This window comes from Nannospalax galili, unplaced genomic scaffold (genome assembly GCF_000622305.1).
Source record: "Nannospalax galili isolate Female #2095 unplaced genomic scaffold, S.galili_v1.0 scaffold305, whole genome shotgun sequence".
NCBI classification, from domain to species: Eukaryota; Metazoa; Chordata; class Mammalia; order Rodentia; family Spalacidae; genus Nannospalax; species Nannospalax galili.
The window spans coordinates 5,061,980-5,078,570 of NW_008356258.1; the positions used below are offsets into that span (position 1 = coordinate 5,061,980).

General features: G+C 39.9%; 1 protein-coding gene across 2 annotated transcripts in view; it reads right to left on the reverse strand.

Annotated features, from left to right (window-relative positions):
* The window catches only part of Dchs2 (dachsous cadherin-related 2), a 288,597-nt gene that overhangs the window by 69,962 nt on the left and 202,044 nt on the right, over positions 1–16,591 (reverse strand). For both annotated transcript variants that reach the window (XM_029556772.1, XM_017803498.2), the window contains exons 11-13: positions 12,260–12,394; positions 11,846–12,055; positions 7,014–7,871 (exon numbers count right to left, since the gene is read on the reverse strand). In XM_029556772.1, coding sequence (XP_029412632.1) covers positions 7,014–7,871; positions 11,846–12,055; positions 12,260–12,394 — 1,203 coding nt within the window. The remainder of the gene's footprint in view (positions 1–7,013; positions 7,872–11,845; positions 12,056–12,259; positions 12,395–16,591) is intronic.

Below are 16,591 nucleotides of genomic sequence, written 5' to 3' on the forward strand. Positions count from 1 at the left end.
CAGCACCGGATTGGGACTACTGAGACATCCAGCCTTGTGGACTGAGTGACTACGGCCTCTCCAGTGTGGTGCAGCCATTGTTGGACTACTCGGACTCTATCCTGTGAGCTAAGCTGATAAATCTCTATACATATTCATTCTACTGGTTCTGTTTCTTTGGTGAACCCTAATACACCTGTCAACTTGATATACAAACATATTTCTATTAAGTTATAACTTTTCTTTTCTTGTCCCCAACATCTCCCATTAATATTATAAACTGTAATCCGACTCTTAAAATTCCACAGTCCTTAAAATGTCCAACCCTTTAAAAGTTAGATCTTAGTAGACAGCAGAGTCACACATCAGAAATGTGCTGGGCCCCCCAAAATTCTAAGGTCTCTTTAGTCAAAATTCTCTTAACTATGGGATCCTATGAAATAAAAAGCAAGTTTTATTCTTTCTTGTTCCAAAAGGGAAGAATCAGGGCTCACTTACAATCACATCAAAGCAAAACCAAAATCCAATAGTATAAATACCTCAGTGTCTGGTATCTGGGACTAATTCATGATCTTCTAGGTTCCCAGGAACTTGGAAAATCCTCCTTCTCTGGCTTGCCAAGTGCAACATGCACAGCTTGTCACATAGGCTCAGGCTGGCTCCATTCCACACCAGCTTCTGTCCTTGGTGGTCATCTCATTACACTGGCATCTCCAAAACCCTGGGGTCTCCACTGCAAACCGAGGTGGCATATTCACCAGTGGCCTCTCCAGGCCTCTTACACAGTTGAAACAAAACTTATCTCTATGACCACTTCAGTTCTGGGGTTTTCTCTGCAACTGAGTCTGGACCTTCACAACGGCCTCTCCTAGCCTCATGGAGACTCTGACCCTGCCACACAGTGCCAATCATCAGCTGTTCTCCATGACTCCTTCATGCCTTCTAAAACAATACCATGAGGGAGATTCTTACACATTGTTTGTCAATTTCTACTGTCACTACTGTCAGTTTGATGTGCAGCCTTCTCCCCCAACCCCGCCTACTGGACCACAGCTTCTGTCTGCTGATCCTGAGGAAATACTTCCGAGATTTCACCTCAGTGATGCTGGTCTCTTATTCACAGCTGATTTTTTCGCCTCAGCTAACCAGCTTCAATTGTCCTAGTAAAGCAGAGGTTTCACTTCAGGGATGCTGGTCTCTTAGAAATCTGCTAATCACAGCTGCTTCTTCAGACCCAGCTCACCAGAAGCCACTAACTCTTAATTCAGAACATCACATAAACGACCCCATAGCATCTTTGAGGCACTCTCAAAGTTCCCTCTGAACTTTCACAAAGCAGGCCTCCATTGCCTGCACTGGTCTCGGCATTACCCTCTAGGTTCCCACAAAAGATCATTAAGCTCTGAGCACTCAGTGGCTTTTCCAGCCCAAAGAAAAAAGTCCTCCACAGTCTTCCCTAATAACTATATGTTCAAGACCATTACAACAAGACCCCACTTCTGTTACCAATTTCTGTCCTTGTTTGCTTTCTGTTGCTGTGATAAACACCACGACCAAGTTACTTAGGGAAGAAAGGGTTTGTTTGGCATACAGGTCTGTCATTGAGGGGAACCAAGGGAAGAACTTGAAGTAGTCACCATGGAGGAACACTGCTTACTGGCTTGCCTCCCCTACCTTTCTTATATAGCCCAGGCCACCTACCAAGGGATGGTACCACCTGCAGTGGGATGGGCCCTCCTATATCAATTAACAATCAATAAAGTGCCCCACAGACATGCCCACAAGCCAGTTTGATGAAGGAAAATTCAGGTTCCCTATTCCCAGATGTATCAAGTTAACACAAGATTAGCCATCGTACTTGACACTCAAAACAGATAAGGATACAACGAAATTTTAAAATACGGTCCAATTTCCTTGGCAAAAATAGATGTAAAAATTCCCAATAAGGGCCAGGAAGAGGGCTCAGTGAGTAAAGGTACTTGCCACTAAGCCTGATGACCTAAGTTTGATTCTCTGGTCCCACACGGTGGAAACAGAATTGACTACAACAAGTTTTCTTCTGACCTTCATATGCATGTTGTGGCATGTGCATCCACACATACATACATGTATGTACACACAGACACACACATAAACATTGGGCATGGTGGTATATGCCTTGAATCCCAGCATTCAGGAGGTAAAAGTAGGTGAATCTCTGAGTTGGAGGCCAGCTTAGTCTACATAGCAGGTTTCAGGCCAGCCAGAGCTACAAAGCGAGACCCTGTCTCAAACACCAACCAAACGAAAAATGTCAGTAAAATATTTTCAAACAAAATTCAAGAACATATTAATAAGATCATAAATCATGACCAAGTTGGCTTCATTCTTTGTATGCAAGGATTTCTCAACAGATGCAGATCAATAAATGTAATACAGCACATAAACAGATTAAAGGGCAGAAATCACATGATCATCACAACAGATGCAGAAAAGGCCTTGACTAACTCCATAGTAAGGGCCCTGAAGAAACTATTCACAGAAATAGAAAGCACACTTCAAACTGATAAAGATTGTAAGTGATAAAACTGTGGCTAAATTATACTAAATTTGGGAAAAGAGAAAATATTTCCTCCAAAATCAGGACTTAGATGTCAGAGTGAGGATATTCACTGTGCCCACTCTAATTTAACATGGTGCCTGAAGTTTGGCTTGAGAAAGAAGCGAAAGAGGGAAATTTACAAGGTACAAACAGGAGAGGAAGAAATCGAAATATCGCTATTAGCAGACAGCATGATCCTGTGATTGAATTACCCTGAAGACCCTACCAGAAAACTTTTAGATTTGATAAACACTCAAAGCAAAACATGATGATATAAAATCAACACATAAAAGTCAGCAGTTTTTATACAGACCAATAATGAACATGTGGAGAAGGAAATCATGGAAAGAAATTTCATTCATAATTGTGTGTGTGTGTGTGTGTGTGTGTTGCACCTGAGTGTGTGGGTACATGTACCTGTGTCCGTGCATGCAGAAGTCAGAGCAGGAAGGCAGGTGCCTTTATTACCACTTTATTACCTTGGGAAAGAGTCTCTCACTGAACAAGAAACTTGCCATTTTGACTAGACTGGTTAGTCAGAACCTTCCTCAGATCTGCCTGCCTCTTCCTCCCAGTGTTGGAGTTACTGCTGTGCACAGTCATGGCTGGCTTTTAACAAGTATGCTAAGAATTCAAACTCAGGTCCTCAGGTTTGCAGAGCACATGATCTTTACCTACTGAGCCATCTCCCCAGTCTCAGCCTCCATAGTAATTTTTTAAAACAAAATATTTAGGATTAATCCTAATTGAGGAAGTGAAAAATTCTCTACAATGACACTTTTAAAAAGCTGAAGAAAAAAATGAAGAGACTAGAAGATGGAAAGCCATCCCATGCTCACGGATTGAAAAATTTAATATTGTAAACATGTCTATGTTGCCAAAAGCAATCTACAGATTCAATTCAACCCCCATCGATCTATAATCCACATGAGAGTACAAGAGACCCTAAATAGACAAAGCAATCCTAAGTAGAAAGAGAAATGCTGGGGCTACTACAATGTCTTATCTCAAATTGTACTATAGAGCCATAGTAATAATGCTGGGCGTGGTGGTGTGCACCTTTAATCCCAGCCCTTGGAAGGCAGAGGCAGGCAGATTTCTCTGAGATCAAGGCCAGCCTGACTTCCAGGTGGGCTGGAACTAGGGAGACCCTGTCAAAAAAAACAAAACAAAAACAACAAAAAAAACCCAGATGTATAGATCAATGAAACAGAAAAGAGGACCCAGAAACAGGACCCACATCCCTACAGTTGCCTAACTTTGAGAAAAGTGTCGAAGGCATACATTAGGGAAATGACAGTGTCTGAATACCCACATGGAGCAGAATGAAACTAGAGCCATATCTCTTACTGTGCACTTCGAATTATAGACATAGGCAAAGACTTTTTGTAAGAGACTCAGAAAGCTCAGGATATAACTGTAAGGAGAAACAAGTCAGAGTCCATGAAAATAGAAAGTTTTTGCATAGCAGAAGAAACAGCAGAGAGACAGTCTACAGAATGCGAGGAAATAATTGTCCACTTATAAAGAATTTCAAAAATTAAAAAACATCAAATATTAAACACCAAAACCCCAAATAATCCAGTCCAAATAATGAGCAAACACATTAAAGAGAGTTCAGAAAGAAAAATACAAATAGTCAATACATATTCAAAAAAATGGTGAATATATTTTGCCACCAAGAAAATGTAAAAAACTGCTTCCATATTCCCTGTTAGAATGGTTATCACCAGGAAAGCAAATGGCAACCAGTGCTGATGAAGATGGTGCCAAAGACAACACTTATTCATTGCTAGTGGACAGGAAAATCAGTGGAGCTGTCTCAAAACACTAAAAATAGAACTACTATATGATCCATCTAAACCACCCCAGGGTATCAACACAAAGAAAACTAAGCATCCCAGAGACACCAGCACATTCATGTCTATGACTCCAGTATTCACAATAACTTACTCTGATCGTCAGTGGGTAATTGGATAAAAGAACATATATAACACATATACAGTGGAGTGTTATTCAGCTGTAAAGAAAAAAGTGAGATGATGTCATTTGCTATAAAACATAGCTGGAGATTAGCATACTTAGAGAAATAGGCCACACTGTACAAAACAAACATCACATTTCTTCTCATATGTGAAATCCATATCTATGTGATACAACATGTATGTGATATAAAATATGAGTGGGGGAGGGCTACGGGGAGGAGGAAAAGGCTAAATAAAGGGAGTAGAGAGGAGCAATAGAGTCATGGGGGAAAGAAACAATATTACATGTTTTCTCTCATACTGGGAATTGGGATTTAAATACACAATGTGTGTGGGGGGTGAGCATATGTGTGTGTACTTGAAAACAGAAGGCAGAAGAGTGACTTTTTGAGGGTAGAAAGGGTAACAGGAGAGGCTGAAGTGCAGAAGAGGGACAGAGGAGCACAGTGGGAAGCAAATGTGACCAGGGTCCAATGACAGAGATGCATGAAAACGTCATAATGAAACTTGCTATTTTATATACCAAAAGTCAATAAAATAAAAATTAAAAATTAAAAATTCAATGAAATTGGAAATTAGAAAAAATGTGAATATGGCTAAATCCCCTGTAATCCAGACTGAAAATCGAGGGTATACGCCGAAGGGGCAGCAGTAGAGGGCTGTGGAGACTCATGGACCACTTCTCTTGTTATCTCACTGACCTACCAACCCTCTTTACCAAGCAACTACATCTCTGGGGGACGCTCTGTATGTGGTTCAGTGAACACCTCACATCAGACTCCTAAAGAGATCTTAGCCCCCAAAGGGCTTCCTTTTGAAATGGCAACTATTGTTTTAAGCATGGCTTGGTCATGGTTAATCGTGACTGTCAATTTGACTAGACTGAAATATTTCTAGGGGATTAGTGAAGCACACTTCTGGGTGCACCTCTGAGAGTGCTTCCAGAAAGGGCTGGCTTGTGGGAGAGCAAAGGGGTGGGAAACACCTGGTTGGAATGTGAGCAGCACCATCCAATAGACTGACATCAGGATGGTAGATGGTAGGCAAGGAGGAACACGGGGAGCCAGGGAACACGGGCATTCCCTCTCTCCCTGTCCACCAAGAGATAAGCAGCCTTCACGGTGATGTTTTGTCTCTCCACAGACCTAAACTCCAAGGAGTCAAGGACTACAACCTGAAGTCTCTGAAAATATGAGCTAAAATAATTATTTAATACTTTTACGTTGTGTGTGTCAGATATTATGTCCTAGTGATGAAAAAGAAACGAGTATATAGGCGTGAAGTTTAATGTTCTTATTGGATGAATACAGTGCTAACCAAAACCAGAACCTGCAGATTTCTCAACAGTAAGAACCAAGTGCCAAACAATTATAAATGTATTATAAATATTTATTTTAAACGTTAATATCCTTGTTTATCAAAGAGTCCGGGAAACTCTACCAATCCAGTCACTTACTCTGATCAGATTCAACAGCATTCTGAATTGTCATTCTTTTCTTCTTCCTTTTCCTTTCCTGTTTCAAATACTATTTGGGTTTACCTGGCAGCTTGGAGTCTACATCTTCTGCATGTCAAACTTACTCTTCAAAGACAGGTCACAACTCACGGCTTCAGACGTCTCCTCTGCATGCATTACATTCAGAGCCATTTCTAGCTAGCTTTACTTAAGATTAAGGCTCCATAGGCACAATTTTAGAATACAAAGTTCTACTTAAAATATAGTATTTTAAATTTAATTCTAGATATAAAACTGAGAAGGACAATCAGGAGTTAAGAAAACATGGAAACAGGAAGGTGAAGTCTCCCCACTCCTTTATTGGCTTTTTAAACCAAGTCTTAAGTAGGAAGACCTAAGTTTAGAAGTAAGAAGGTTTGGTCTTCATTGCATTCTGCCTTAAGATTTTATTTCAGACTAGACTACTATTGCCATGGCTATTTTGGATGTTGGTATCCCCCAAAGGTCCAGTGTGTTACAAGTTTGGTTAAATCCAAGGTGGTACTACTAGGAGATGGTGGAACCTTTGAGATGCAGGTCTTATGAGCAACTGTGAGGTCCCTGGGAATGTGCCTTCAGAGGGGAATGTTTTTCTGCTCTGTACTCCCAGTCTGCTTCCTGGATAATGAGGTGAGTGATTTGCTCTGTCTTACATTGTTACCATGATACTGCCCTCACTAGAGGCCCAAAGCCATGGAGCCACTCAGCCTTCCACTCAAACTTCCACAACCATGAGCCAAATGAGAGGTCCTCTCTTTGTAAGTTTACTGACTCAGGTATTTCATTATAGTGTTGGAGAACTAATGGAAATATACTGATTATGAATTTCCAATATCAAGATTTTGCCAGACTCATAAGTTTACAACAGAATCGGCAATGTCAATCTTGTACAATGTACATTAAAGCATTTTGCTCAAGCTAGTATAGTACAAAAACAACAACAACAACAAAAACCACTTAAGGGTACACTTACCTGCCTCACAGTTTTCATTCACGAGTCCTTTATATAGTTGGTGGCTGAAGGAAATCTTTCTATTTTCTCCTTCCATGTGAATGACCAAGAGACCAGTGGCTGTCCTCCCTGGGACCCCTTGATCTGTGACTTTTAACTGCACCCAGATAGGAAAACATTCTGAAGATAGATTTTGCTGAAGTTTAACTTCTCCTGTATATTCATCAATAGAAAACATTGACTGGGTGTCTGTAAAACTGAAAATGACAGTTCCATTGGGCCCTGCATCTGGGTCACTGGCTCTCAGATGAACAACGTTTTGGTTTATGGACAGATTAGGGGAAAGAAAAGCATCAATGGGATTCTGTTCCCAAACCGGATCATTATCATTAACATCAGTGACAGATACTTGTACAGTTATCGTGGTGCTTCTTGAGTCTTGGATGCTTCGGTCTCTGGCCATGACCTGGAAAATGTGCTGAGATGTGGCTTCTCGGTCAAGAGTATGCCTAGTTCTCAGGGTTCCTGTTTCAAGATCAATAGTGAATGCACCAGAAGTCTCCTCCATCAGAAAATACTCTATCTGTCCATTGAGGCCCTCGTCTCTGTCCACAGCAGAGAGCATAAGGACCACAGAGCTCACCTCAGCATCTTCTCTCACAGGGGCCTGGTAATGAAGCATGGGAAAGGAAGGGCTGTGGTCATTGTCATCTAAGACCCTAACTTTCAACTGCATCAAAGAACTCCGAGGTGGAGTCCCCATGTCTGAACACAGGATAATGAGGGTAAAATTGTTGATTTGTTCCCGATCCAAAGGGCGAGTTGTTGAGAGTTCTCCTGAGGTCACATGAATGGCAAAGTACCCATCAACATTTCCACCTGTTCGAGAAAACAATTGAAAATGTATTTTAAATCTATCCATTTGCTAGCATTATCTGCATTTATCTATTTAGTCACTGAAAATATTTATTTCCTGATTATTATATCTTGGTACTTTTCTAAAGATTGTGAACACTGAGCATGAGAAACTCCCTAATTTTTGTCACAAAATTTCTATCAGAGGGATAAATAGCGTAATTCAATATGTATCTTGAATCATAGGGAGCAATCTGATTTTTTGTGTGAATCTGCAACTTTTAATAATCATACATTTCCCCCTTACCACTAAAATGTTCATTTTATTTGAAATAAAACAAGATCCAGGGACAAGAAACAGGCAGGCTACAAAGTCCTTTTTTTTTTTTTGGTTGTCAATTAAAAATTAACAGGTAGGAGCTGGAGAGATGACTCAGAGGTTAAGAGCAGTGGCTGATCTTGCAGAAGACCTAGGTTGGGTTCCCAGCACCACATGGCAACTAACAATTAGCCCTAACTTCAGTTCCATGGGATCAAATGTCCTCTCCTGGCCTCTGTGGGCACTGCACGAACGTGGTGCACTTACATGTATGCAGAAAAAACACTCATACACATAAAGTAAAACTATTTAAAAATTTTTAAATCATTAATAGATTATAATAATTTTTCCAAATGTCACTAGCTACTGAGTTTATACTGGTTATATACCATTGCTCTGTATATTCTCTATGTCCCCTTGGCACCTCATGTGTGAGCCTTAACATTTTGTTAGGGTTGGCTGAATACCTGTCTAGTTTTCCCATGACATGAGCAAGGACAGTATTTTCATCACCTCTGTATACTAGAAAAAATCTTGCCCTTTACTGTTTTCCCTGTACCAACTCCAGTAAAAGTTACAATAGAACACAGAGACAGAATGTTTCAAAGTCATCCCATCAATTACTGAGGAGAAACATGGTTGGAAGACTCCTCACCATATTGTGGATGAATGGCAAGATAAACATACTGTCCCAACAGTGTGGAGACTTACCAGCTTCTAAGTGCCGAAGGCATACTGAAACAAAGTGGAGTGAGGGTCAGAAAAAGCAATGACGGTAGCTGGTGTTGGGGCTCACCTCACTTTATATTTGTATGGCACAGTTAATCTGCACCCAAAGTGAAGATAACCAGACAAATTACATCATATTTGTGACTGACAACAATTAATTCATTCAGTAAACATTTAATGAGCTCTTACTATGTGCCAAGTATGAGCTTTTATTGTATACTACAATGTATTTGATACTGGGAATATGAGGAAGAGTTCAGCATATGATCAAGCTCCAAAGATCTTACAATCTAGGAAAGGCAGGTCATAAGCCAGACATTAGAGTATGCTGCAAAAACTTATATTCAACAGACTGAGGTACACCAGGGAAGGATGCATATTACCTATTAGGATGGCTACGAAATACTAGCAGGAATAATAGCATCAAATTCATGCTTAAAGGGGAAGAAGACAGACTACACATTTTTTTTTTGTCTTTTTGAAGCAGGGTCTCCCTGTAGCCCCAGCTGTCCTGGAACTCACTATGTAGACCAGGCTGGCCTTGAACTCACAGAGATCTGCCTGCCTCTGCCTCCCAAGTGCTGGGACTACAGGCGTGCACCACCACGCCCGGCAGACTACACATTTTGAAGACAGTAATCTATGCAAAGAATATACAGGAAGTCCCAGGCATCTCAGCACTTAATAGACTGTATATAGCTTGGAGTGATTAGAAATTGGGCTTCACTGGGAATTTGCACGTAGTGAACAGGGAACAGGTTGGCACAGGTGAAGACATGAATTTCGGAGGTAAGCAGGGGTCGAATCAAAAAGGATCTATACTTTATTTCAGAATTTATGGGAGGCTTTTGAAAGATTTTAGACAGTCATGTATCAAGTTTCTATTTTAGGAGGAAGACAGAGGCAGCAAGGTCAAGTTTCATTAGACCACAGAAATCAAGGAGGGTGTTTCAGTAACCTGTGATTGAGAAGCCAGGGAGGAGGAGATTCTGAAATGTGGACATGAGGAAATAAATGGATGCACTCTCGGGATGCACATGTAGAAAAGCAAGGAATAAGGGAGGAAAGATCAGTTTCACGGTTAGCTTAGGTAAATCCTTGAGCTTTATGTTAAACAGCCCCCAAATACCCATGTGTTAAAATTTGTCCCCCACATGGTACTGTTGGGCAGTGAAGAACCTTCAGGACACTAGGCTTGATAAGGTCTTCGGGTCATGGAAATGTACCCTTGAAGGAGAGTGTGGGAACCTGACCCCTTCTGTTGCTGCTCCTGTGCTCCCTAGTTCATGAAGTAAGCTTCATCTGTCAAGTACAGCCACCATGATGTGCCACTACAGGCCCAAAGCCAAAGGCCAATCAATCATCAACTGAAAGCTCTGAAAGTGTAAACCAAAATAATCTTTGTCCCTTCAAAAGTATCTCAAGTATTTTGCTTGTGACAAAATGCTAACAATAAAAATGAATGATGATGATCAATCATTCTTACAGTGATCTCTATGTCAGGGGTTATGAAATATGAAGATCTAAGGAATCACTATCAACACAGCTTTAAGGTAGTGCCCAGAAGTTTAGTTTATATATCCTATTGCTAAAATGGTTTTGCCTGAGAACTCACCTAGGATGATAAGTAAAGGTTTACCTTTTCCAAACTCGCCTTTATCACCATCCTTCTCTCAAATGAAAATAAGGACTATTCATTTATTCAGGGTTATATAACTCATAAAAAGCTCAATAATTAACTTCACTTCTAACGAACAATGGCTTCCCTGCGATCAAAATTTACACAAGGGGCTAGATGGGAGTGCAGCTCAGAGGTAGAGCTTGAACTCAGCATGTCTAAAGTCCTGAATTCTAAATTCCATTCTTAGAACCAAAAAAAGAATTTTAGAAAAGTGCACAAGAGTTCAAGGCCAACCTGTGAGCAACATAATGAGACTTTGGGATGGAAGAAAGAGGGAGGGATGAAAGGAAGAAAGGAAGGCGTCCCCATATTCACGAACTAATTGGGGTAAGAGAACCAAAATGGCACTCAGGAGTTCAAGGCTAGCCTGGTCTACATAGCAAGTTCCAGGTCAGCTGGGACTAGTGGGGAGACCCTCTCTCAAAAATATAAAAAAAATACATTTTATTAAGAGACTCGTTTCCAATACAATTTGTCACCTTGTATCTAGGAGCTATTAGAGAGAACTTGGACTATGTCTTTCTTATTTTAATTTTCAATAATCACAATAACTCAATCTAAAATAACTTAAGTTTAGAATTTATTGAAATTTCAAATATCTTAAAGAATATATCTTTTATTTTGAAACAGTATCTCCCGTAGCCCTAAGAACTCACTGGGCAGACAGGGCTGGAATCGATCTCAGAGAAATCTGCCTGACTCTGACTCTCAGGTGCTGGCATTGAAGGCACATACCTCCATACCTGGCATATCTTTTAAGAATAAAAATCTGCTTCCTTATGATAGATTCTGACAAGATATAAGGAAGAAATATTAATTAAAGATGTAAAAACTAAAATAAGTAATCATACAAAGAAGCAAAACCAGGACAAAACCCATATTTTCCATCTGTATATCCTCCAGTACAGAAGCAAATTCCCAAGTGTTTTCAAGGACAGGTTTTTTGTTTGTTGGTTTGGTTTGGTTTGGTCTTAGTTTTGATTTGAGACAGAATCTCACTATGCAGCCTTAGCGGGCCTGGAACTCCCTATGTAGACTAAGCTAGCTGGATTAAAGGTGTGAGCCACCACATCCAGCAAAGATAGGTCATTTTACAGGATTTTGAAGGTAGTTGTTCAGAGTGGTACAGGATAGAGAGGAATCCCAGGGAGGTTAGCAGTGCTCAGTGGGTTTTGTAGAGAAAAAACAAACAAAACAATACAGAAGAATCACCACACAGTGTGCACCTACTTGCTCAGTACCCTGGAAAGTTAATTTTCAAATACTTACCAAATATGTGATATGTGATGGTTCCATTATTTCCAGCGTCCATATCAAAAGCCAGCACAGTGTAGACAGGCCCTGGCTCTTGGTTTTCTAGAACCTCAATGTTGTCACTGGAGAAAATAAGCTCTGGTGCGTGATCGTTTTCGTCTTCAATGGTGCAGACAATCACTGTGGTGCTGGAGAGCGAAGGGACTCCTCCGTCTCTCACAAGTACTGACAGGAATACAAGTAAGGATGGATTGTGACTATTAAGATGTGTCTAAGATGTACCATTCTGGTTACACAGTGTCAAACTAAGCTAACTGGATAGTCTTGGGTCAATAATATTTCACTTAAGACATCCTACAGAAATGTTAAATCCCACTGGTGACCTTTCTGGATCTTTTGAGGCTACAGAGTGGGAGATGAGTCCCTTACCTCGAAGCGTGAAGACTTCTTGAGTTTCTCTGTCAAATGTAGCCATTGTCACCACATCTCCCGTGTCACGATTGATTTCAAACAACCCAAAGAAAGGCCCTGGCATGATTTCAAACTGAAGCTTGGAATTGACTCCTTAAGGAACAAAATAAAACAAAACTTAGCAATTATCTCCTTAGATAATTTGACCATTTTCTTATGAATATGTCAGGCCTTCTTATAGATAAGAAGGGCTCAAATCTTAAGTCTTCAGATTAAGGGAAGAACATTTCTTGGGCTGTTCTTGTGAAATAAAGGCCTAATGAGCTGAAATGCTTGATTTTCCAAAGCCTTAGGAGACCTCCCTACAGTGAGTGCTTAGGATTTTTTTTTCTTCCCATAAAGTTTTTCTTCTGAGTGAATTACTCCTTCTAATACCCTTGATTGTGATTTAATGACATAATTGTGAGCTTTCAGGGTAGATGATAATTTCTGTAGATTAGCCTCTACTTGAAAGTCTGGGCTTAGTTATTGGACTCTGTTCACAACCTCAAGAGGCAGGCCCACACAACTGCTCGTGTGTTTATTCTCACTTTTTTTGTGTTTTTCTTAGAAGCCAGCCTCCTATCTGGAGTGGGAAATGTAATACCACATTATTTTGAAAACATATCTTCCCATTTTTGTGGTTGTAAGTAGTGACTTGCTTATTCCTCCACATACCCTTGTCATCATCCAGAATAAACAAGAGAATAATAAAATTAAATGTGAAATAGAGATGACTTAGTCTAATTCTATCACCTTACTAAGCCCGTTGGAAGTCTGTGTCTGTAGATATTTAGTTCAACCCTCGTACAGAAGGGCGTGTTCAGTGTGCGTCTGTGTGCACACAGCACTATGTGCTCTTGACCCTCAGTACCTGAAGCCCCGTGACTTCTTCACTTCACTTCTCAAGAACACCTCTCCTCAGTGTCTTTCCTACACATCCCAGCCTGAGTATCACTCCATCAACCTTGTATCTTCCTCTGGTATTGTGGCTTTTTGCTAAAGATTCCTAGCAGAGCCTCAGCCCAGGCTCAGTTCAACCATCTCTCTGCTCTCCTTGGCTGTGGAACAGCTGTTGTGATGAAATGTCCCAGCACCACAAACTAAAGACACTGAAATGTCACCACCATCTGGCAATTTTCCCCAGTCACCCCTCTTCTGTGAGGTCTCATACCCAACACATCCTGGATCACACGCATAGATTATCTGTTTAAATTTCCCAGAAGGAAAAAAAGTATTGGGAAAGAATTTTCCCAGTCTTCCGGAAAAAAAATTTAAAAATATATATAATCTGAGCACACTAACCAAAATTTTAACAGTGATTGTCTCTGAGAGAATGAGGTCATAATTGGTCCTTAGTCATTTTTTAGCATTTCTGTAAATACATTTATAATTGGAATCTATATAAAGAAATTTTACATAGTAAGAGCCAACCAGATAGTAAAAAGGCCAGCAGAACCATAGAAAGAGATTAGCAGAAGCACTCCAGCTAAGTAGTCTAAGCCTACAAATGTTTCTGTGACTTTCTCCATCAATGTCCTATGCTTAGATTGAGAAATTCATTCTTTGTCATGCCCAGTGGCCTAATCCAACATGAAATTCTTCTATTAGGACTTGGACAAAATCAAAATTGCTAGAATTAGGCAGAGAATCAGTAAGACTGGTTGGTGCCTGACTCCTCTAGCTCTGTTTATGATCCCCTAGCTTGGGCTGAATCTGAAACTAGCAAATGTTGTTGGTGAAGAATCAGAGCAGGCCATTAAGTAACTACTGATAAAGTGCAGATGGACAATTGATGGATATTTTGCCCAAGTAGATGACACAAAGGAAATATCACCCCATAAAGAAATTGATAGTAAAAACTGAATAGCCAGCTAGAGTGTCTGCTGCATTCAGAAATTATTACAAAATTCCATTAAGATAGTGTAGCATCCAGGGATGACAGGTTAGCTCAGTGATAGAGCGCTTGCCTAATACACACAAGGTTTGGGGCTTGATGCCCAAGACCTCCAAAAAACAAACAAAAATAATGTTTTAGTATCTGTTAATCCCATTAGAAACACTCCATAGGTTAGGTAATAAGGAACCCTATTCACCTTCTTTCATTAGTTCTAAGCATTTTTCTTTCACATTTTACACATCTGATGTTAGATGCATGTTGTGAATAATGGTGTCACGATTAGGATCAATAAGGTACTATGTTTTTCTCTGACTCCAAGAGTAGGTTTGGGGAGGGCTGCTATAGCACACACATAGAACAAGTCATGTTAGGAAAGGAGATGTAGTTTATTCAAAATGACACTGGGGGAGAATACATTTTTATGGGATAAAAATAACATCTCATGAATCAATTTTATATTTCCGGGTGGCAATGCACTATTAAATTACTATGTTTCCACCAAAACTGAGCAAGTATATCTGCCCACTTGAGCCATATGCCCTGGTGAGGCACCTCTTCCTCCAGGGAGCCCGAGGGGCAGCTGCAGGGGTCGATCTTTGCACACTAACAATGGAGCTCTTGTTGAGAGCACCAAATGCCGGAGCAGTTTTAATACCTCAGTTAAAATCTAGTAGTTGTTTTTTACCTTTTAATATAAGAAAAAACTCCTGCTAGAATTGGTGTGAGTCATACAATATAAACATTCAAATCCCTATGGGCTTTGAATGCTAAACAACACTATGCTTACATTTCTAAAAACTGCATTCTAGACTGCCAGAAAACATATGCTCAACTCTCTGGTATTAAGTAATATAGTATTTTTTTTAAATACATACTATAAAGTAAACCATTCATAAATTCCAATCCCATGCCAGTTATGTTAAAATCTTGAGTACGTCATTTAATTCTCATGCATAATCCTGTTTCATTGTTTTAACCCATTAAGTGAAAAATGAATATTGAGAGGAAATATATTCAAACACACACACAGACACACACACACACACACAGAGAGAGAGAGAGAGAGAGAGAGAGAGAGAGAGAGAGAGAGAGAAAAGAGAGAGAGAGAGAGAGAGAGAGTCACGTGTATTTGCATAACCACTTGGCCTCATTTAAAACACAAAGATTGGGACTGAAGAGAAAGCTCAGCAGTTAAGAGGAGACTGGCTGTTCTTGCAGAGGACCCAGGTTCAGTTCTCAGCACCCACTCAGGGGCTCATAATCATCTGTAACTTCAGTTCCAGGAGATCTTGATGCCCTCTTCTGACCTACAGAGGTACCACGCATGCATGTGCTGCACATATATATTTTCAGGCAAAATATGCGTGCACATAAAATAAAAAAATAAATCTTTAAAAAATTGGATTTTCAGTAAACTCAAAACATCCCCAAAATATGTGAAAATATATGTAGAAATACAGCTCAGCTCAGGAAGATGTTAAGGTATGTGTCAAACATCTACCAATGAAAAGTAACAAAAACAGTAATTCTGTATCTACGTTTACAGTTGTAACCATGATCTCCACAATGATAAGGTTGGAACTTGATCATAATCAACAAGTTGCTGAGTACTCATTCCAAAAGAAGATAACATTAGTGTAGGCAACTTCACATTAAAAATAAAACAAAACAGGAAGAGCCAGCCTATGGCGGTCATCTCTAGTTACTATATGCAAACATTTGAGAGAAATTATTTTCTCCCTTTTCAAACATTAAAGGAAAAGAAATCTCTTCAGCAGAGTTCATTACAAAACATAAAGTTAACAAAGGCTGAGGGAAAAAGCATTGCATACAACTGAGTCTCACCACATCAGCAGTCAGCTCAAGGGATGACATACCCTTTGTGACGTGGTCTCTGTTACCCAGAGGCTTGTGTTTGTTGTTCTGCTTGCAAGAGAGAACATTCTAACCAGGCTCTGCTGAACTAGGGTTACTGTGAAACACAAAGCTTACAATTCTTCATTGTTTCTATCACCCTAAGAACAAACGTGACTGGAAATGTGCTTAATAAATTCCATCCTGACTGAGAACTGCTGTTAGCTTGTTCCAGGCCTGTATCTACCTCGGAATACAGCAAGGAAACTCTTTGATCACACTGCCCCACTCTGGTCAAAGAGAGAAAATTAAGTTAGCCCTTGGGAAAAAATGCCACTAGCATCTCACACAAACTCGCGTCAAATGCCTTTTATTAAAAGATGAAAAAAAAAATTAAAAAATAATGATTAAAAAATAATAATTAGTAGATGTGAAAAACATTACCATTGAAATCTACCTGATGACTTTATATCCATGCTCAGTTGCCTAGAAGCTCAGAAAATAACCAACTGTGACTAGTAATAATCAGATATTTAGAGATTAGAAATGCATGTGCA